Source organism: Eptesicus fuscus, chromosome 9 (assembly GCF_027574615.1).
Source record: "Eptesicus fuscus isolate TK198812 chromosome 9, DD_ASM_mEF_20220401, whole genome shotgun sequence".
Lineage (NCBI taxonomy): Eukaryota > Metazoa > Chordata > Mammalia > Chiroptera > Vespertilionidae > Eptesicus > Eptesicus fuscus.
Window position 1 is genome coordinate 427,652 of NC_072481.1, and position 22,547 is coordinate 450,198.

The 22,547-nt window shown below is 62.4% G+C and overlaps 2 protein-coding genes across 2 annotated transcripts; both read left to right on the forward strand.

Moving 5' to 3' along the window:
- The first annotated feature begins 992 nt into the window (after window positions 1-992).
- Window positions 993-2,641, forward strand: TMEM88B (transmembrane protein 88B). The gene is made up of 2 exons (XM_008151695.3): window positions 993-1,232; window positions 2,336-2,641. The coding sequence occupies exons 1-2, from the start codon at window positions 999-1,001 to the stop codon at window positions 2,597-2,599; spliced, it is 498 nt and encodes a 165-aa protein (XP_008149917.2). The 5' UTR covers window positions 993-998; the 3' UTR covers window positions 2,600-2,641.
- Window positions 2,642-12,052: 9,411 nt separating this feature from the next.
- VWA1 (von Willebrand factor A domain containing 1) lies at window positions 12,053-17,193 on the forward strand. Its single transcript, XM_054721232.1, is given in 5 exon segments — window positions 12,053-12,213; window positions 13,285-13,598; window positions 13,600-13,843; window positions 15,685-15,966; window positions 16,069-17,193. Coding segments are annotated over 5 exon segments (1,242 nt in total). The 5' UTR covers window positions 12,053-12,140; the 3' UTR covers window positions 16,398-17,193.
- Window positions 17,194-22,547: the final 5,354 nt, after the last annotated feature.

Sequence of the window (22,547 nt, forward strand, 5' to 3'; positions counted from 1 at the left end):
GTTAGTGATGTTTGGGGACTTTCATTGGGGTTTTTGGAAGGGCCAGGAATGCTTTTTCTCCCCTTCAGATAACGGAATCCAGCCCTAGCCAGTTTGGCTCCGTGGATAGAGCATCGGCCTGCGGACCGACGGGGCCCGGGTTCGATTCCGGTCAAGGGCAGGTGCCTCGGTTGCAGGCTCCTCCCCGGCCCGGGGCCCTGGCAGTCGGGGTGTGTGCAGGAGGCAAGCAATCAATGTGTTTCTCTCACATCCTTGTTTCTCTCTGTCTTTCCCTCTCTCTTCCCCTCTCTCTAAAAGTCAATGGGAAAATATCCTCGGGTGAGGATTAAACAAATAAAGAAATGACGGAATCCGTGACCCCAGTTTCCTGGAGGGATTGGACTGCGGCACAAGGACACCCGCGTGGTGGCTGCTGTCACTGCGAGCCACCGAGTGCCGGGTCCCACGCGTCCTCTCCGAGGACTAGGGCGTAGGCACTCAGCCTCTCCCATGTTTACTGAGGCTGAGAGGGGCCAGGTTTGGAATGAAGGGACCAGCAGGAACCAGGGCCGGGAAGTGGGGTCCATGGAGACCCCAGCTCCTGATGGGGCAGTTATCATAGCCAAGACCTATGAAATGACGTCATTGTCGGGGTGGGGGGAGCTGCGGGGGAGGGCGGGACCAGAAGGGAGGAGGGCCCCAGTGCCAGGCCATAGGGTCAGCCGTGCAAGTCTTGAGCAAAGCACAGCCCACAGGAGCTGGCCACAGAGGCTGGCCAGGGCCGGAGCTGCAGGCACCTGGCAGACAGAGGCCCTGCCTGGCCTTGGGGAAACTGAGGCAGTGGTGTGGCCCTGGGGACGGATGGTCAGGGCTGGACCTTCCTGGCCCAGGGTCCTGCCCTCCAGTTGGGTCAGGTCTCTGGTTGCCGAGGTCTGAGAAGGGGTCGGACCCGAGGACCTAGAGTGACCCCAGGGGTCTCAGTCACTGCTGGGAGCCCACCGGGCCCTGCCTGTGAGAGCATGAGTGAGCAGGAGAGGGAGACGGAGGAGGATGAGGGAGGGGGCCCGTCCGACACGGCACCCATGCTGCCCCGAAGGCGCCGGGACCACAGGGCGGGACCCTCAGCCCTGCTGCTGCCCGGCCGGGTGCTGGCCGGGCTCCTGCTGCACCTGCTGCTGCCCGGCACCGTGTTCCTGCTGGTGCTGATGCCAGCGGCCGCCATCATCTACCTGGGATTCCTGTGCCACTCCAGGGTGAGCTGGGCCCTCCGGGGGTGGGTAGGGGGGCACAGGCTGGGAGTCCCGGGGCGTGGGGTCCTGTGGAAGCTCAGGGCACTGGGCCTGAGGGTGAGTCTTCCCCCTTGTCCCCAGAGACATGTGTGCCCCTCCCCCGAGAGCCCTTCTTCTGCCAGCCCCTCCCCCATTGGCCACAGCAGAAGAAGGGCCTTTGTTCCCACTGTGGGGGACAGCTCTCTCCCCTCCCCTGAGGCCCCAGCCTTGTACCAGGGGCCACCAGGGCCTGGGCAGCTGAGCAGGGTGGGAGGAGGAGAGGGCTCCAGGAAGAGAAGATGATGTCAGAGCCCCCTCCCCACCCCTGACCCCCACACACACAGCCCCTGGCAGAACCCTCCTGCCCTGGGCTGGGTTTCCCCATGTGCAATGGGCTGTGGCTTGGTCCCCGGGCAGGGAGGGTGTAGGCAGATGAGCCCCTGTGTCCCTTTCTATAGGCATAAGGCAAGGGAGGGCGACCGAACGTGGGGTCGCTAAAGGGAAGGTGACACCAGCTGACACCCACAGGTTCGGGCTCCTGGTCAGATGCCTGCATAGAGAAGGGTCATGGGGGAGCAGTGTGTGTGGGCTGGGGAAGCGGGGGTCGGGCAACAGCGGGGAGGGGTGGGAATTCTCTGAGCCTCCCCTCAAGCGTGGACTCCGGTAAATGGATTCCTGAGCTCCCTTCCTTGTCGGAGAAATGACAGGCCCCCAGCAAGCCTCAGCACGGACCCCACTAGACCTCAGGCCCCGCCCCGTCCACCTGCTGCCTGACCCCGCCCACCAACCAGACCCCGCCCTACCCTGCTGCCTGGCCCCGCCCCTCCCCATCCAGGCCCCGCCCCTACTAACCACTGCTCCTGGTCCAGCCCCTCCATCCAGACCCCTCTCCTCCCCTATCTGGCCCCGCCCCGCCCCATCCAGGGCCCGCCCCCACTAACCACTATCCCTCCCTGATCTCCCCGCTCCTGGTCCCGCCCCACCCCTGAAGACCCCGCCCCTCCACCCAGACCCCGCCCCTCCCCTGCTGCCTGACCCCGCCCACCCATCTAAGCCCCGCCCCTCCTGACCTCCCGCCCCGCCCCCAGGTCCACCCGGCGCCCAGCCCCACGTGCCGCGCGCTGCTCACGGACCGCGCCTCTGCGACGCTCATCGTGCTGGGCTTTCTCTCGCTGCCGCTGCTGCTGGTGCTCGCCTCGGCCGCCCGCGCCCGCTTGGCCCGGTGCCTCCGCCCGCTGCTGCCGCCGCCCCCCATTTGGACCCGTGGACCCGGCCGCCATCCAGTGTCCAGCGACGGGGAGCGGGAGGAACGCCACCCCGAAGGGGAGGAGCAGCTCTGCGCCTGGGTGTGACCCCAGAGGCCCAAAGGACCCGAGACCTCCAAATCCCGGGAGGCCCCCCCCGAACCTCCGAATCCTTGGTGACCCCCCCATAAGTTGGCCCCAGGCCGGCGAGCTCGTGGTCTGCGCCCAGGTCCGGCGGGGAAATCGCGTGCGTGCCTCGGGCTCCTGCGCGCTGCTCCGAGCGGCCGCGAGATGGCACTCGACTCCCCGGGACTGGGGTCAGCCCTCCCCGCCCTCCGCCGCTAGCACCCTCTCCGCACCCCTGCTGCAGGGCTGAGAAGCCCTCAGGAAGCGGGATGGCTCTCAGAGAGGGGCACAGGCCGGGCTCCCAGAAAGGCGGCCACTCTGGCTTCGGCCGCTGCGGCCCCAGGTGTGGTCAGCCAGGGGCCGCCCGCGAGTTTCAGAGGTGAGACCTGCACGCTCCACCAGGAGCTCAGCGATGGCCAAGCACCGCCCGGGCTGCAAGGCTCAGCCTGTGACCGGGTCAGAGTTCAAACTGAGACCAGGGTCAGGGCTCAGCCAGTGCCCAGGGTTAGCATTTATTATTAATTATTATTATTATTTTACACTTTCTCCTTCATTTGGAATGGTTTCTTTCATTTATGACCCTGACCCTTGGCCATGGCTCTTGATACAAACGAGGGTACACATTCTTTTTTTGAAAAACTGAAATATGAAAAGTGAGACAGCGATTATGATTCCTTAGAGCAGACTCACTGAAGTGGGAGTTTTCTGGCAATAAATGCGTCCTTGGAGTTCCTCTCCTTTGATCCCTAGAGCCACCTTAATTTCTTCCTTTCCTGAAACTTTTCTGTTCAATTCCTTCTGACACACCTCGAGGAGCACTCTGCCAGTACCTCCAGCGCGAGCGTGTAGACGGCACCGAGTGCGGGCAGTCTGTTCTCTCTGCATCATTGTAACCTCCTCTGGGTCTGCTGCATTCCGTTCTCTGCTTGGAGCTTGTTCCCAGGGACGGCGATGTTCTTGACGACCCGCTCGGTGTACACGGTGTTTCCCGTTCCTAGGGATCATATATTTCTTTTTTTTTAAAATATATTTTTATTGATTTCAGAGAGGGAGAGGGAGAGAGAGAGATAGAGAGAGAGAAACATCAATGATGAGAGAGAATCACTGATTGGCTGCCTCCTGCATGCTCCCCACTGGGGATCAAGCCCAAAACCTGGGCATGTGCCCTGACCGGAATCGAACCCGGGACCTTTCAATTTGCAGGCTGACGCTCTATCCACTGAGCCAAACCGGACAGGGCGGCATCATATGTTTCATAGTTCTGGGGAATTCTCAGCCAGTATCCCGTGAGCTCTGTCTCTCATTCGTTGTACATGTTCTTCTTGGGGAAAGCGTCTCCTTTGACCTCTATGTCAATTCATCTCCCTTGTATTTTTTTAAAAATATGTTTTTATTGATTTCAGAGAGGAAGGGAGAGGGGGAGAGAGATAGAAACATCAATGATGAGACAGAATCATGGATTGGCTGCCTCCTGTACGCCCCACACTGGGGATGGAACCTGCAACCCAGGCATGTGCCCTGACCGGGAATCGAACCGTGACCTCCTGGTCCATGGTTCATAGGTCGTCGCTCAACCACTGAGCCACGCCTCTTGTACTTTCCATCTCAGTGTGTCTCTGTTGCCTTCTGGGCAATTCCTCCCGCGCCCTCTTCCAGCTCAGATGCACTGGCTGTGTCTAATCTGCCGATGCACTCATCCATTTCATTTAAATGACTATTCCTAAAAGTTATACTTGCTTCCTTTTCAAATCTGATCATTTTAAAAAATATATATTTTATTGATTTTTTTACAGAGAGGAAGGGAGAGCCAGAAATATCGATGAGAGAGAAACATCAATCAGCTGCCTTCTGCACACCCCCCACTGGGTATGTGCCCGCAACCAAGGTACATGCCCTTGACCGGAATTGAACCTGGGACCTTGAGTCCGCAGGCCGACGCTCTGTCCACTGAGCCAAACTGGTTAGGGCAAATCTGGTCTTTTTTTTTTTTTTAATATATATTTTATTGATTTTTTTACAGAGAGGAAGGGAGAGAGATAGAGAGTTAGAAACATCCATGAGAGAGAAACATCGATCAGCTGCCTCCTGCACACCCCATACTTGGGATGTGCCCGCAACCAAAGTACATGCCCTTGACCGGAATCAAACTGGGACCCTTCAGTCCACAGGCCGACGCTCTATCCACTGAGCCAAACCGGTTTCGGCCAAATCTGGTCATTTTTGATGGTCCCTTGGCGGCATGCTTGACTTCTGGATCCCCGCTTCGGTTTCTTGGGGAGTTGGCCGTCATTTTATAGCCTGCACCTAACAACGCCCTGTGTTGGTTGGCCTTTGGGGCTCTAACTTTGTTACGTGTTGTTTCTGCTGCCGCTTCCCTCCAGGGAGGACTCCCTCCGGGAGGCAGGCCAGCTGGGCCAGTCAGGGTCCCGGTGGGTGGCCCCTGCGCAGTGCCGCACTGGCTCTCGGACTGCAGGGTGGCTCTCCGACCCTGTGTCCAGAGAATCTGCTGCTTCCCATTTGCTTTCCGGCATCTTCCTGGGCCTCTGCTCCCTCCTCTCCTGTTTATCCTCTTGCAGTGTTTAATTCTGGAGGGACCTGGGGCTATTTACTTCTTTGTAAGCCCAGCAGTGCGTTAAAAATGTGCACTTGTAATCCGTCCAGCGTCTGGTGGTAGCCGAAAGGCCTTTAAAAGGATGGAGCTCGCCACACTGCCAGCTGGACTCCGCCTGTGACCGGCAGGGTCAGGTCTCAGAGGCTTCCAGAGAGCGGGGCTGGCGGTTCAGGCCCTGACCAGAGTCAGGGCTCATTCCGTGGCCTTGAGTGGAGCCCGCTGAGGCTGGCCCAGGGCCAGCAGGAGTCCTCAGGGGAGGGGGTTCCAATTGTCTGTGCGCAGCTCTGATGCGGTTGCCAGTCAGACAGGAGCCTGGCCGGCCGCCCGGCTGCCAGGAGAACTTCCCGTGGTCCAAGGCCGCCTTCCTTCCCCTCCTGCCTGGGGCTGGGCTGGCTCTGGCCGGGCGTCTGGGAGGAGGACTCTCCTGAGGATAGGCCTGGCCCTGGAGTCATCAAACAACAGCTGGGTCTGGGGGGTGGGGAGCTCAGCTGCCTGAGCCCTCGGGTCCCTAAGGAGTGTCCCCGTGTCCCAGGCCAGCCCTGAGCCCCAGAGGAGTCCCACCTCAGCCCCAGCTCTGCCCCGCCCGCTCACCAAAGACACCTGTGAGGGGCTGTGAGAGGTTCACAGAGGGGTCAGGGGTCTGCTTTTAAAAATACATATACACTGAGTGGCCAGATTATTATGATCTCTGAATGCAGAGATATATATATCAGAGGCCTGGTGCATGAATTCATGCATGGGTGGTGTCCGGCCAGCCTGGCCAAGGGGAGGGGACATGGGCGGTTGGCCAGCCTGCCTGCTGGTCAAACTCCTGGTCGAGGGGACAATTTGCATATTAGCCTTTTATTATATAGGATATACACTGAGTGGCCAGATTATTATGCGTTCAGAGATCATAATAATCTGGCCACTCAGTGTATATTTCATTGCTTTTTTAGAGAGAGAGGAAGGGAGAGATATAGAGAGATAGAAACTCAATGAAAGAGAAACATCATTGATCAGCTGCCTCCTGCATGACCCCCCACAGGGGATCGAGTCCACAACCTGGGCATGTGCCCTGAGTGGGAATCGAACCGGGGCCTCTTGGTTCCTGGCTTGATGCTCAACCACTGAGCCACGCCGGCCGGGCGAGGGGTCTGCTTTTAGAGGGCCAGCTGTCAGGGACATTGGGACACTGGGTGCTGGGGGCCAAGGGCTGGCCCACCAGCCAGAGAGAACCAGAAACAGGCCCCGGACCCGGGGAGGGCTGAGGAGGACCAGATGCTCTTCTTTATCTGCCACATTTGGACAGGTTCCTGGTAAGGGGCTGGGGGGGACGGGGAGCTGGGCTAAGGGGAGGCAGGGTCCTGCCCTCTAGCACAAGGCTCCTCCTCCTCAAGGCCCATCATTCAGACAACCTATCCCTGCCCTCCTATCCCTCTGCCCAGGCAGGACCAATCCACTGGATCCCAGAGATCTCTCTGCCTCTAACCCTTTGCCCAGCACCATGCCCATGACAGAAGCCCCTCTTTCAGGGCCTCAGCCCCCCAGGCTGAGCCCCCAGCCTCTGCTTCCCCCCCCCACCACCACCAAGAAAGCTACTTCAGCCCAGCTGGTGTGGCTCAGTGGTTGAGTGTTGACCTATGAACCAGGAGGTCAGTTTGATTCCTGGTCAGGGCACATGTCCGGGTTGTAGGCTTGGTCCGGAGGAGGGGGCCTTGCAGAAAGCTGCCGATCAATGATTCTCTCTCATCGTTGATGTTTCTCTTTCCCTCTCCCTTCCTCTTTGAAATAAATAAAAACACATTTAAAAAAAAAAAAGGAAGAAAAAAGCCCCCATCTCAGCCTGGAATGGCCCATTCATCCCCACCCAGTGCCCCTCAACCCACCCAGGGGCCCAAACTCCACGGGAAGCAAGTGCTCTGCTAGCGGGTGGGTCAGGGGGAGGCCCCACTGGCAATGCCAGCTCTTCCCCACCCAGGTGCCCAGGCCCCTGCCCTGGCTGTGGAGCTCCACACACCTGTGTGTGCGTGTGTGCATGCATATGTGCATTGTGTGTGTGTGCATTGTGTGTGTGTGTGTGTGTGCATGTTCTGGCTTGTGCCTGTGCAAATCTATCCCATCCGCCTCCCCTCACACCCTGGACTGGGGATGCGAGCCGTTGTCTCGACCCCACAGACGTGGAGACTGTGCAAGATTCCCTGACCTGCCCGAGGTCATGTATTCATGCACCAAGCATTTCCGGGGAGCTGAGGCGTTGGCAGGCACACCCTCAGACAGCCGAGGTGCGGCCAGGAGGGGTCCGGGGACCGGGCCAGTTCCGCCCCTCCAGCCTGTACCCAGGTACGAGCCCTGCCCTCACCCAGGCATGTGGGCCAGGCAAGGGGTGCTGTGCAGGAAGTGAGCTGGGGATGGGTGGGCTGGGTAGAATGGGGAGGGACACACTGGCTTCTACCCCCAGGGTTCCACTGGTTGCTCGAGTAATGAAATAGACATGAGACAGGGGAGCAATAGGAAATACCCAAGTTCGAGACACACATGTGCATGAGAAGCCTGCATACATGCGAGTCAGACCCCACATGCACGAGAGGCCCAGAGACAGAAACGAACGTGGGCATATAAGGAGGCATCCTGAGCCCGGCCGGCGTGGCTCAGTGGTTGAGCGTCGACCTATGAACCAGGAGGTCAGGGCACATGCTCAGGTTTCGGGCTTGGTCCCCAGTGGGGGGCGTGCAGGAAGCAGCAGATCCATGATTCTCTCTCATCATTGATGTTTCTATCTCTCTCTCCCTCTCCCTTCCTCTCTGGAATCAATAAAAACGTATTTTTAAAAAACACACACATCCCGATGGGCCAGAGGCTGACCGTGTCTCACTCTGGGCGAGGCCCCTGAGTCAGTCCCCCCAGGCAGTGAGGGGCAGGGCCCAGGTTCCTCTTGAGCCTGAGGCTACGGGTTCCTTCAGCTCCAAACAACCTGCACGCCACGGAGGCACATCGTGGGGTGAACTGGTCCGGACCGCTCAGTAGTAACAGGCAGAGTCTGGTGCTGGCTCTGCAGTCTAAGGCCCCTGCCCTCTGGGCCCCACTCCCACCTCTGGGGAGTCCCTCCCTGCTCTCTCCTTCCCCAGGCAAGCCTGTCCAGACCCTGCCTGGGGCAGGGACAGGGGGCGGGGGCCACCTCCCTGTAACAGAAGGTTCCAGCAGAGAGAACCAAAGTGGGGGTGAGGGGGGGCACCTCGGGAGGACCCCACTGTCAGTTCCCTGCACACGCTGAAAACCCAGGAGCCGTTTGGATGCCTGCCTTCCTCTCTGCCGCCCACCCCTGCCCAGTAGGCCCTACGTCTGGCAGCGGCTACCCAGGTGCCTCCTTGGAGGCCTCGCTTCAGCCCCACCCTCCCCCGGGCCCTGGCCTGCCCCATGAAGGCCCTGCACCCCTTGCCCTCCGTTTCTGCCCCCCAGCCCTCCTCACTGCTCTCACACACCTGTCTGCCGCAACCCCAGGGCCTTAGCACTTCCCGTAGCTCCTGCCTCCGGGTCTGACATGGCCACCCTCCCTAGTGGGAATTTTTGCTTCTGACCTGGAGGTGCTGGGAGGACAGGGACTGGGCCCAGGACTTGCGTGTCCCTGTTGTAGGCGGTGGGAACGGCGCCAGGAGTTAGGCCCGTGGAGTCAGACCGGACCTGGCACTTGAGTTCTGGCTCGGAAAGACTTCAGAACCAAGACTCAAACTGTGAGCGAACATTTATTTGGAAAATCAAAGAGGTAAAAGAAGTCATTTTTAGAAAAAATGGGCTTAGGAAACAACTGACAGGTAAGGGAGACATGAGGGGGAAACGGTAATGCGCCCCCTCATGGGGGCTCCCAGCTGCGCCCCAGGGAAGGGCAGGAGGGGAGAGACAGGGAAAGGCCAGGGGGGTCCTCTGTCCTAGGACTTAGGGTGGGGATGTCAGGGGAGGTCCCGGTGGCCTCCGTACCTGGCCCCACATCCTGCTCGGCTCCTGTCTGCATCTGCCGGCCGCATCCCCACCTGCCCATGGCCCGGCTCAGCATCGAGGATGGGTGAATGCAGATGGTGGTACCCACCCCATGCTCAGGCTGCCCACCCCACCAGGCAGGGGGACTGAGTAGGGGTCAGTCTAGGGCCACAGGGTGCAGGCCTGGGCTCCTGGGGCGTGAGAGGCTGGGACCTGCAGACCCCAGAGAGGCCCTCAGGCCCTGGCACGTCCCTGACCACGGCCAGGCCGGTTGAGTCTAGAAGAATGTGTGGGTGGGGCAGCTGGGTGGGCTCGGGAGGGGCCTCTGGGCCCTGCTGCTCTCTGCTGCTGCTCCCGGGGTCCCATGGTCCCACTCACTGCTGAGGGGTGAGGTCAGGGGGCCTTGGCTTGCCCCACACCCCAGATCCAGGCCCAGGGCAGCCGCCCCCCTCTGCTGTTTCTGTTCCCACCTCATATGTGTGGGTAGATACAGCAACCACGATAAACAGCTGAAGGCGGCACCCCTACAGGGCGGGGGCACCCCTACAGGGCGGGGGCAGAGCCCAGGCCCATCTGCCCAGCAGAGAGCCCTAGGCTGGGGTCAGGGGTGAGGTCAGAGGCCCCGGCAGCTGCCCTTTTCCTTGGGGTCAACATGACCACAGTGCGCTGGGCACAAAAGGCCCTTCTTCTCCGCAGAGGCCTGGACTGTGCGGAGGAGGGAGGCTCTCCGACCCACTGGGTGGGGGCAGGGCGGGCGGCGCCTGCGGGGCAGCGGCCCTGGGTTCCCGGAACCCTGTCCACCTGCCTGTGGACAGACAGGGGTGGGCCAGCTCTGGGAAGTGATGCCTGGGGGCTCCCAGCTGGGCCAAGGTCATGACACCAGGACTGAGCAGGGCCGGGCTGGGCAGGGAGAGGCCTGGGGGCCAGGGCCTGCTGGTCTTAGAGCCTCTGATCTCCCCTGCCCCTCCTGCCCCGGGCCGCCGGCCTCAGAGAGGAGCCTTCCGGACCATTCTATTTGTGCTTCCTCTGGCGTCTGCCCTAACCCTGACCAGGACACCCCTGGCTGACCCCTCACTCCCTGGAGACTCTGTCTGGCCCTGTCTCCCCAGGGCGGGGGTGGGGGCTGCAGGACACAGCAGTGAGACGTGGGGCCCGGGAGCGGGGCCGAGGAGGAGGCAGCGGAGTCTCCGGGGGTCAGGCGAGAACTCGATGTGAGCAGACGTGACCCCGGCCCAGCTGAGGAGGAGCTCCGGGCCGGGGCTGGGTAGCGGCTCTGGCTGAGGGCACCTGAGGCGGGGGCTCCTATCCCTTCTTCCTCTGAGGCAGGGACTGGAGGACGGAGGGCAGCTGCTTCCTCGAGGGCTTGAGCTGCAGCCAAGGAGACCCGCTCAGTTTTTCCAGGAGGGACGGAAACTTCCCCGTCAGCCCGCCCTGGCTGCGACGGCAGGTCCACCCGCGGGCAGGAGTGGGGGACCAGTGGGGAAGCCGCTGCCTTGCCACAGGGGGCCCCCACTACCGCCCAGCTCCCTGTCCCCAGCAGGTGGGTGGGTGCCCAGGAAATGGAGGATGAACCAAGAAGTGCCTGTAGGTGTCTGCAGGGGGTGCCACCCCCGGGGCCCCGGGCCTCCAGCGGTGGCTGCTGCCGGCCCTGGCCTCCGCTCCGGTCCCGTCTCCACGGCCACCTGGGGAGCCTCTGGGGCTGGAGAGCTGGGGGCCAAGCAGGGCTCCTCTGGGCAGCGGTACAGCCTGGACTTTGGGGACCCCAGCCCATGGCTCCCCTCACGGGGCCCAGGCGGAAGCACCCGGCAGTCTCTGGTCCCCGCCGAGGCCTGAGGTCCGTGGAGCTGAGCCAGCACGGCCACTGCCAAGATTCCCGGGAGGGGTGGGCGGGGGCGGCGGGGACACAGCTCGCATTCTGCTCCTGCCCTGGCGGCTCCTCAGGCTCCGGCTCGGCTGAAGCGCTTCCTTTTTTAGGCAAAGTGGAGCTTGGCCCGTCCGCCGCCTTCTCACCTGCCAGAGGGGAGGAAGGAAACCACCGGGTCCCATCCGTCTTCCTCCTCTTCCTCACAGAGCATCCCCCGGAGGGGGGGAGGGGGGGACATCCTGGCAGAGTTGCCCTGGGGACCTGTGCCCCTGCCCCGCGGAGAGGAGCGGCTGGGAGAGGGTACCCTCACGGGAAGGCATCTGAGGAGTGAGGGGTCCCCGCTCTCCCGCCCAGGGGCACTGCCCCACCCCAGCTAAGGAGAGGGGGCCACAGTGGATTGCTGGGGGTCTGTCCTTGGGCGTGGAGTCTGACCTCAGCCCAGGCCCTAGGCCCCCCATTGGGCAGAGGACAGCAATAGGCCACATGGTCACGCTGGACAGGGCCTGAACAGCCACCCCCAGCTCCCACACCTCTTCCCCCAAGAAGCCGGGGGTGGGGGGGCTTTTGTGCCCCCCAAGAAGCCCCAAGTGCTCCGTCCAACGCCCTGTGTCTTTTCTAAGTCCAGCCCTTCCAGTCCCTGTGGGTCGGTTCTTGGGGAACATGTCTCACCCCCAGACACCCCCCGCCCCCAGCCCTGTAACCCAGTGGGGGCCTTGTTGGGGGCACCCCCCCTCACCCCCCCGTGGGTCCTCTTGGGCCTGGCTTCAGGGACTCCCAGCACTGCGAAGACATGGGCAGTGGGCCTGGGATGACCCAACTTGGGGGCCCCCCCGTCTGCGCCTGGCTGGGAGCAGGGGGCAGGGCGGCCCCCACGGTCTCTCAGCCCTAAAGGAAGGCTGCAGTGTCTGTGCGCAAACGTGCCCACGAGTGCGCGGCCGGTCCCTCCGTGCGCGCGCCTCCCCCGCTGAGTGCGCGCCTCGGGGCGGGGCCTTCGGGGGCGGGTCCCGGCCGGCCAGTGCGGGGACGCGCGGTGCCGCCCAGGAGCGAGCCAGCGAGGGGCTAGCGGAGTCCCAGCGCCTGGTCGGCTGCGCGGGATGCTGCCCTGGACGGCGCTCGGCCTGGCCCTGAGCCTGGCGCTGGCGTGGGCGCGCAGCGGCGCGGAACGCGGTGAGTGCGGGGCGCGGGACCGGGCTCGGGCGTCCCCTCCATCCCCCGCGGCCCCCACGCGGCCGGCGCTCTCCTCCCGGGGCTGCGGGGCGGGGGTGGCCGGGCAGGGCACCCCACCCACCTGCGGCGGACGGACCCAGATGCCCCAGGCGACTCGACCGAGCGCGGGGACGTGGAGGCCAAACCGGATCGCGGGGCCTGGACAAGAGGGGGAGGTGTCTGCCGAGGAGGCTGCCCTGCCTCAGTTTCCCTCTCCTTAGAATGACCCTTAGCAGAGGGATGACAAGCAGGTTGGAGTCGCCCCACCGGATTAGGAAAAACGGAGGCCCCAGGGCCTAAACCAGGACCAGGACACCCCAGTCCCCGTCTGCCCACGGCCCAGTGTGGAGGGGCCCATCTGCCCCCCACTCCAGGGCTGTGGGCAGGAAGGGGAGGCCCGGGAGGCGGTGGTGGGACCCTCAGGCTGCTGCAGCAGGTAGCTCGCTTCCTGGGTCCAGATGGAGCAGGGGCTGGGGGCCAGGGGAGGGGTGACATCATCTGTAAGTGGGGTTAGAACTCCAGCGCGGCCATCTGGGCTGTGGGCGGGCCTGCGATCAGTGCGTCTCCCCATCTCGCCACCTCCTCCCCAGCCTTCCTCTTCTGAGCTGCTTTGCACCGCCCCCAACCCCCCCATGTCCCACCTGCCGCCTTACCTGGAGGCTGAGCTGTGTGGCTGAAGACACACCTGAGGGAGCAGCCCCTGACCACCCAGGCCTGTGCACTCGCCCCTCCTGAGCTGGGCCAGGACCATGGCTCCTGCCTGCTTACAGGCCCCGAGGAAAGGGAAGGTGGGGGGGCCTGGAGACGAGATAGGAGCCCAGAGAGTGCCCCAGGGACATGGCCAGGATGCAGAGTGGACCCCTCTGCCCCTGGGGATGCCACCCAGGACCTTTGGGGAGGGACTGAGCAGGCTTTCAGGGCCTCCTTGGGTGAAGGGAAGGCCCGCTGGGGGAGCTCCGGCGGGGGGAGCCGCCACGGGTGTGGGGCTGTCTGGAGTCCCCACCGGGGCTGAACCCTCCCCCTCTCCCCCAGGGCCCCAGGCAGCAGCCCCCCAGGGGGACCTGCTCTTTCTGTTGGACAGCTCAGCCAGCGTGACTCATTATGAGTTCTCCCGGGTCCGGGAGTTTCTGGGGCAGCTGGCAGCCCCCCTGCCCCTGGGCCCCGGGGCCGTGCGTGCCAGCCTGGTGCACGTCAGCAGCCGGCCCCACTCGGAGTTCCCCTTCGACCAGCACAGCTCAGGTGCCGCCGTCCAGGATGCCATCCTTGCCGCTGCCCAGCTCATGGGCAACACCAACACGGGCCTGGCCTTGGCGTACGCCAAGGAGCAGCTGTTTGCTGAAGCCGCGGGGGGCCCGGCCGGGGGTGCCCAAAGTGCTGGTGTGGGTGACCGACGGCGGCTCCAGCGACCCCGTGGGGCCCCCCATGCAGGAGCTGAAGGACCGGGGCGTCACCGTCTTCATCGTCAGCACGGGCCGGGGCAACCGCCTGGAGCTGTCCGCCGCCGCCTCGGCCCCCGCGGAGAAGCACCTGCACTTCGTGGACGTGGACGACCTGCCCATCATCGCCCGGGAGCTGAGGGGCTCCATCCTCGGTAGGTGGGCGGGCAGAGGCGGGGCTGGGGGTGACCCGGCCAGAACCCAGCCAGAGAGCTGGGGCGGGGTTTTAAAATCTACGTATTTTTATTGATTTCAGAGAGGAAGGGAGAGGGAGAGAGAGAGAGGGAGAGAGAAACATCAATGTGGAGAGAGAATCATTGACCCATTGATCAGCTGCCTCCTGCATGCCCCCCACTGGGGACTGAGCCGACAAGCTGGGCATGTGTCCTGACCAGGAATCAAACCGTGACCTCCTGGTTCCTAGGTCGGCAGTCAACCACTGAGCCACGCCAGTTGGGCCGGGGTGAGATTTAAGAGGAATTTGTCTGCCTGGAGCAGGGGCCAGGGCTGCAGGACAGGTGTCCCCAGGGGTTCGTCAGGGAGGTGCCCCCTACCTGGGCCGTGGAGGGATAAGGGCAGGCCTGTGCAAACATCTCCACGTGGGGCTCTCTGAGGGGCCCAGCACATTGGAGGAGGCCCCGTAGAGTGGGGGGCCTGGTGTGGACCCAGGGGCTGCACTGGGGGGGGGGGGTGGCTGAGTGGAGAGGAAGGGAAGGGGACTGCCCAGCCTGAGGACTCACAGGGTGGCCGCAGGTACTCCTGTACCTGTGCCGGGGCCCACCATGTCTGGAGCTGGGAGCCGGGTCAGGAGGGGCTGGGACGCCTCCTTGGGGCTGTACTTGGCCCCAGTGCCCCCCACACCGGGGTGAGGACCGCCGAAGGGCTTTCAGCAGGTTCCCTAGCAGCTCCCCACAGACCTTCTCCTGGACCCCTGATCCAGCCAAACCGCAGAGGGGGCGGGGCTGGAAATGAAGGGCCTGGTCTCTGGCTCGGCTGCCGCAGCCACTGAAAAATGCCACTAACCCCAGGGTTCTTCCCAAGTCTCCGCCTGTGGGTTAATCATCCACCCGAAACCAGAAGAGGCTGAACCAGAAGAGGTTGGCCCGTGGGCTGTCGGGGGGCCGGGGGGCCTCTGAGACTTTCCTCCGGGGACGCCTGGCCCCTGGTGGCCCCAGGTCCACCACTCCACTGACTGAGCCTGGAGGGGGCAGCCGGCTGGAGGCTGCAGGGCAGCCAGGAGTGTGGGGCGTGGGGGCTCCTGGGTGGGAGTGGGTCTCTGTGTGAGGGGTGGGCAGGGGAGTGAGTGCCGGGGCCCCAGCATCAGAGGAGGAAGCAACAGGATCAGGACAGGGACAGGGTTCACCCTGCCCAGACACGAACCCGCCACGTCCGCCAGCTCTGTCCCAGATGGCTCAGGGGGAATGCAGGTCGGGGAGCCCACGCTGGGTGACATTCCTCCGGGGACCCGAGGCAGGCAGCATGCCCAACCCCTCCCGCTGCTCTTGTCACATCCTCAGCACCCCTCAGGCCGTCCCCTGGTGGCCCCCACCTCCTGGCTGCACCATGGGCCCTTTGCCTTGACTGACCCCAGGCCCTGGGTCTCTCTGGCTGGGGGGGGCGGGGGGGGAGTAGCTCTCTGTTCTGACACCACCTGGGGCCCTGTCACCTCTCAGGGGCCCTTGTCCAGGCCTAGATAGCTTCTGAGCGGCTGGGGTGGGGCTGGGGTGGGGCTGAGGCAGGGAAGCTCCTGATGAGGCCAGAAGTGGGGCGGGGGCGCGGGGGTGCATTCCTGTCTTCCCCCAGCCCTGTCCCGGGTTTGCATATTCTTAGCGTCTGCTGGGCGTGGTGAGCCTGGCCTGGCTCCCCAGCACTCCTGTTCCCCGCATCTCCCTGGTGGGGGTCCCCACCCCTGCCTCTACCTCCTGGTCTTCCTGGAGTGGGTGGGGGCCGGGCGGGAGCAGGTGGCCTAGCTTCCCTGACCCCGCACCACCCGCAGACGCCATGCAGCCTCGGCAGCAGCTCCACGCCTCTGAGGTCACGTCCAGCGGCTTCCGCCTGGCCTGGCCGCCCCTGCTGACCGCCGACTCGGGTTATTACGTGTTGGAAGTGGCTCCCAGCGCGGAGCCGGCCGCCGCGCGTCGCCAGCAGCTGCCGGGCAACGCCACGGGCTGGGCCTGGGCCGGCCTGGACCCGGACACGGACTACCACGTGGCGCTGGTGCCCGAGTCCAACCTGCACCCCGTGAGGCCGCAGCACCTGCGCGTGCGCACGCTGCCGGGTGAGGCGGGGGCGCGGGGCCCGGGCGGGGGCGCGGGGGCGCGGAGTGGGAGGCGGGGGGCGGGGGGCGCGGCCCCCCCACTCACGCGCGCTTCCCCCGCAGAGGAGGCCGCGCCGGAGCGCATCGTCATCTCGCACGTGCGGCCGCACAGCCTGCGCGTGAGCTGGGCCCCGGCCGGCGCGCTCGGCTACCACGTGCAGGTCGGGCCGCTGCGGGGCGGCGCGGCGCAGCGCGTGGAGGTGCCCGCGGGCCGCAACAGCACCGCCCTGCAGGGCCTGGCGCCCGGCACCGCCTACCTGGTGACCGTGACGGCGGCCTTCCGCTCCGGCCGCGAGAGGGCGCTGTCCGCCAAGGCCTGCACCCCGGACAGCGAGCGCAGCCGCGCCCCGCGCCCCCCGCCGCCGCCGGGGCCCGGGGGCCGGGGGCCGTGACCCGGCCGCCCGCGCAGCCCAGGGCCCCTTCTCCCGACCCCGGTGGGGGAGGCGCCCACCGCCGAAACCAGGGTCTTGTCCCGGGGGCTTGGGGGTGCGGGCTCGGCCTTTGCGCGCGGCGACTCCGCGTGACCCCAAGTCCTCGTTCCGCGGCCGGAGCCCTCGGCTGCAGCTCTGGCGGTGGCGCTGGCCGCAGCGACCCCTCCCTGCCCGCCCCGCGCTGGACACTCGGGGTGCCCTTTGGGCTGGAGTCAGCGGGGAGATGGAGGGGGAGTCTGGGCGCGGCCAGAACCAGAGGGCGGGGGGCCGGCCGGACCTCCCACTGTGTGAAGGGCCGGTGGTCCAGCTGGCCACTCAGGTCCGGGGTGTTGCTAGAAGGTGGATGGGGGGCTGGGTCCGGCCAGGTCCCCACAAGGCTTCCAGGAGGAGACAGGATCCGCAAAGGGCGGGGAAGAGTGTTTGGAGGTGCGGTCAGAGGTCAGCGGCTGGCGGGTTGACAGGTGCCCTAACCAGGAGGTCACCTGGCTGCAGGGGCAGGGGCAGGGCCCAGCACAGGGAGGCCCGAGCTGGCATTCAGGACCCTGGAGGCAGCACTGGCAGGAGCCCCCTCTCGCTTCTGATGGGGTCTTCCATGCTGGGGGGCCAGCAAGGTCCCCCCGGGGATGCACCCCAGCGATGCTCTGCCTCTTCGGACAGCCCCCTCCTCAGTCATTGCTCACTCTCGGGGGCCCCGGGTCCTCTGCCTCTTCCCCACTAACGTCCCACACCTTCAAGTACAGATTAAACCGGATGTAAACCGAGTCCTGCAGTCTCTTTAGACACTTCCCTCTTCGCCCGACACCCAGCCCCTGGGAGGTCCTGTGGCCAGCTGGTGCTGACGAGGGGGCCTTCTGTGACCCCCCCTGCACCCCTGTTCAGAGAGCCCCACCCAATCCTGTGGGCACAGATTTCGCGGTTGGGATGGGGCACCTGCTGGAATGCCAGGGACTGGCTCTCCAGGTGGCTCCCACCCGCCTTGGCCTTCTGCCCTCTCCTGGGGCAGCCATGCCCTTTCTGGCTTCTTGCCACAACCAAGCTCTGCAGGGTTGAGAGGTGGTCTCCCGGTGTTCTCAGGTTGGTGGTGTGCGTGTGCGTGTGCGTGTGCGTGTGCGAGCCTTCACTCTACAAGCATCACATGCCCCTGCCCAGGCATGGAGACCCGCACCACCCACTGGCTCCCTGCCAGTGCTGGGCATGGGTGATGGCCACGGTTTCCCTATGTGACGATGGCAGGAGAGACAATGGCCCCCGCCCCCCCTCCAGCCCTGACTGTGAGCAGAGTGAGCAGCTTGGGAAGGGGGGCTGAGGCGGTGGGTCCAGGGCCCTGGGGACAGAGGGCAGTGCCTGGCCAGGCCAGACGGGGTCTGGGCCCTGTGTCCGGTGGGTGCTGGGTTTCTCCTCCATGTTGCCCAGCCAGCCCCCTTAAATCTGGCCCGGGGAGCCCCAGTGGGACCGTGGCTGTGTGCACTGTGGTTTCTGCTTACGCTCTGCCTAGTGGTCAGCAGGCAGCCGAGGATCAGGGGCTCCTGTGAGCTCCGCAGCTGCCTGTTCTGAGGCTGGAGGGTGTGAGCAGCAGGGGCCCAGGGCCCCAAGCAGCGAGGGGGACTTACCCACGCCGGGGCCTGCGCCTTAGGCCTGATCTGCCCTGAGGGTCAGAACTTCCCCCCTGCAAGTTCGAGTCCCCACTCGGATCCGCCCAGGCGCTCATGGGTCCAAGACCACTGGCCACCGGAGAGTCCCCCTCCACACGGAGCTCCTGCCCGCCGACTGGTTCTTTGGGAAGGGCTTAAGTCACCCCCTGGAGACAAGCTGAGCGGGGAGCTCCTTCCCCCGAAACAAGCCTGCAACCCCCAGTGAGGGCCGAGGCTGAAGACACGGCCACACTCCCTGGAAGAGGCCCGGGTTCCCCTCGTCTCTGCTGGATGCTGAGGCCCAGGGTGGGAGCCCCACTCCCATCTCCCTGCCAAAGAAGGCCTCTCCTGGGCCCTTATCTCCAAAGCACCGCCCTTTCTGTGCATCGTCCCAGACACTTCTTAAAGGTCTCCGAGTCGGGGCCACAGCTGGGAGCAATCTGGAGGCAACAGCTTTGTCCCGGTTCCTCCCTTCCCCTGACACGCAGGCCGGGACCCCTCAGTCCCCTGGGGCCCACGGCTGCCAGGACTGACACCCTCCACACACGTAAGGCAGCTCTGAGCTTCCTCTGTGAAAACCAGAGCGGGCGGGTGGAGGAGGCGGTGGTGCACACAGCAGGCAGGCAGGCATCTGCAGGGCAGGCGTGGGCCGGGCTGGGAGGGTCCTGCCACTGGGAGGGGACCCCGAGGGATGGCTCCTTGGGCGCATGGGGCACCCGCCTGAGTGCTGTTTGCACAGCTGTGCCCGTTCTGCTGACGTCCCCAATTGGATGAGAGATCCGGGCGCTCTCAGAGGCTGCACGTCCGTTCATCCTCCGTGGGGTCTTCCCTGCTGCCCAGGGCTCGCCGTGTGGCCGGGGAATGGCTCTCCAGCTTGTGAGCTCTTTTTAAAAAAATTTTTTTTAAAAATATATTTTATTGATTTTTTACAGAGAGGAAGGGAGAGGGATAGAGAGCTAGAAACATAGATGAGAGAGAAACATCGACCAGCTGCCTCCTGCACACCCCCTACCGGGGATGTGCCCGCAACCAAGGTACATGCCCTTGACCGGAATCGAACCTGGGACCTTTCAGTCCGCAGACCGACGCTCTATCCACTGAGCCAAACCGGTTTCGGCTTAAAAATTTTTAAAAAATAAATTTAAAAAAACAGAATAGAGTAGAAACATCAATGATGAGAGAGAATCATTGATCGGCTGCCTCCTGCACGCCCCCTACTGGGGATCAAGCCCACAAACCCGGGCATGTGCCCCTGACCAGAATTGAACCTGGGACCCTTCAGTCCGCAGGAGAGCGCTCTATCCACTGAGCCACACCGGCCAGGGCCAGCTCGTGAGGACACCAGACAGCATTTGGGGTCTGGAGCCCCCGGCCTCGGCCAGTGAGGTGTCCCCCAGTGGGTGGTGCAGCCGCACGGGACTCTCTGGAGCAGGAGCCATTTCCCAGGCCACAGCCCAGCCAGTTGCTAGTCCTCAGCCTCCCGCTGGGGAGAGGGGACAGTTTAGGAAAAGCAAAACTCCAGTGCAGCCCTGGCTGGTGTGGCTCAGTGGATAGAGTGTTGGCCTGCAGACTGAAGGGTCCCAGGTTCGATTCCGGCCAGGGGCACATGCCCGGGCTCGATCCCCAGTAGGGGGTGTGCAGGAGGTAGCCAATCAGTGACTCTCTCTTATCATTGATGTTTCTCTCTCTCTCCCCTCTCCCTTCCTCTCTGACATCAATAAAGAAATATATTTAAAAATAACAACAACAACAACAACAACAAAAAGCCCAAGTGCACAGCTGTGTGTCCGCTGCTTTCTCTTCTGGGATGAACAAGCGTCTCCCAACACCATGAGCACAGACCAAACGCCAGTGGAAGTCATACTTGCTCCTAGAAGTGAGGATGCTGAGGTGGGGGCTCGGTCAGGGAGACCCTGCCCCGGCCTGGGGGGGCTCCTGACCCCACTGCCATTCTCTGGAAGGGCTGAGATCTTCGGGGCAGGGGTAGGATTCCGCGGGGCGACCCCATTCGCTGAGTTCTCATTAGACCGCCTGCCACGGCCCTCCCCCGTGTGGCTTGGTGGTTGGCATCGACCTATGAACCTACGAACCAGGAGGTCACAGTTCAATTCCCGGTCAGGGCACGTGTGTGTAGGGCTTGCCGGAGACAGCCGATCAAAGGTTCTCTCTCATCGTTGATGTTTCTATTCTCTCTCTCTCCCTTCCTCTCTGAAGTCAATAAAAATATATTTAAAACAAAAAACAAAACAAAACAAAAAACACACAGGGACTCCTGGGAGTTCCTTCTAATGTTCCCGTAAATAGAATCAGGCAAGTTTTTGCCTTAATAACTGCTTTATGGCCTTACGGCTTTAACAAACCCAGTGAGGACTCCCTCTGTCCCAAATCCCATCCTTTATGTCGAGATAAAATCTATTCATTTTCTTTTTTAAAAATATTTTTATTGATTTCAGAGAAGAAGGGAGAGGGAAAGAGAGAGAGAAACATCAAAGATGAGAACCACGGATCAGCTGCCTCCCGCACGCCCCCTACTGGGGATCAAGCCATAACCCAGGCGTGTGTCCAGAAAGGGAATCCACCTGTGACCACCACCTGGCCCACAGGTCAGCGCCCAACCACTGAGCCACACCAGCCAGGCAAATCTATTCCTTCCCAAGGTAGAGTTTTACATGTCCATCCTCCCAAATCCACGTTTGAGGAATCACCTCAACTGATTTGGGGTTGTGGGGCGACCCCATCCACCCGGAGCATGAAACTAGGTCTGATGTTGGCGTTCCCCATCCAGTCAGACCCGCACACCCTCTCCGGGCCGGTTAGGTGTGGTCTCCTCGGCATCTCTGTGTCCGTGAAACAAGGGGTGGCCCTGGCTGGGGGGGCTTCGTTGGTTGAGCATCGTGCTGTGCACCAAAAAGGTCACCATGCCGAAACCGGTGTGGCTCAGTGGATAGGGCGTTGGTCTGCAGACTGAAAGGTCCCAGATTCGATTCCGGTCAAGGTCATGTACCCTGGTTGCGGGCACATCCCCAGTAGGGGGTTTGCAGGAGGAAGCTGATCGATGTTTCTCTCTCATCGATGTTTCTAACTCTGTATCCCTCTCTCTTCCTCTCTGCAAAAAATCAATAAAATATATATAAAAAAAAAAAAAGGTCACCCGTTCCGTTCCAGGTCAGGGCACATGCCCGGGTTGGGGTTCATTCCCCAGAACGGGAGGCAGCAGATGGATCTCTCTCTCTCCTTCCCTCCCTCTCTTTCTAAAATCAATAAAAACGCATTTTTAAAAAAATGTATATTTTTATTGATTTCAGAGAGAAAGGGAGAGATAGAAACATCCATGATGAGAGAGAATCGTTGACCGGCTGCTTCCTGCACAACCCATACTGGGGATGGAACCCCACGACCCAGGAATGTGTCCTACGCCGGAATTGAACCCAGGACCTTTCGGTCCGCAGGCTGACGCTCTATCCACTGGGCCAAACTGGCCAGGACAAAACGTATTTTTTAAAAGGTGTGGAATTAGCAGATCAACGAAGACCTGTTTTCTCCTCATGCCCATTATGTGAGGGACTCCAAGTTTAAGGAGGCAGACTTCTGCACAGGTGCTGCCCATGAGGGACACCAGGCAGGTGGGTGTCTGCAGCCCTGGTGCCGGGAAGTCCTGGGCTGGATTGCAGGGGCCTGGAGCTGGAGTGGACGGCCGCAGATCTGGTGTGCTGTGCAGATCCCCGGAGGTCTGGCCAGGTTTTCGACAAGGAAACCATGCCTGGGCTCCCAAGACAGCTGTGTCCCCCTCTCTGGGCTCAAAGTCAGGCCCGAGGCCAAGCTGTCCACCTGCATCTTTTAAAAAAAATGTGTTTTTTATTATTTCAGAGAGGAAGGGAGGGGAGAGAGAAAAACATCAATGATGAGAATCATTGATTGGCTGCCTCCTGCAGGCAGGCCCCACACTAGGGATCCAGCCCACAACCCAAGCATGTGCCCCAACCGACTGGGAATCGAACCGTGACCTCCTAGTTCACAGGTCGACACTCAACTACTGAGCCAAGCCGGCTAGGCTGAAACTGACTTTTTAAATGTAGAGCTATATTCTCAGTTATTCCTTATTATATAAAGTACACAAGCTTGCCAAATGCAGGCCTGCGAATGGAGCTGGAGAGGGGCCTGGGGCCAAGCCTTTTACCCACTTTCCTCCTTACCCCGCCAAGCCCTGCCAAGCAGCAGGGGAAGTATGTTTTGTGGCTGGTCCCTGACAACCTTGATGATGGCCACTAGGGGGCATCTGGCTAGAAAACTCATTTGGGCTTTTTCTTCATTGGAGGGGGCGGATCATAGAATTACCCCCACACACACACCTTTTTTTATTCAGGCTTACAATTGTTTTCAGTCTAGTGGGGAAACTGACTTCACGTAATTCCAGTAACTCCACCAGTTCTATACGGAAAGGACGGAGGGGCAACTTGGACCTTGGCCCCAAGGCGAACTT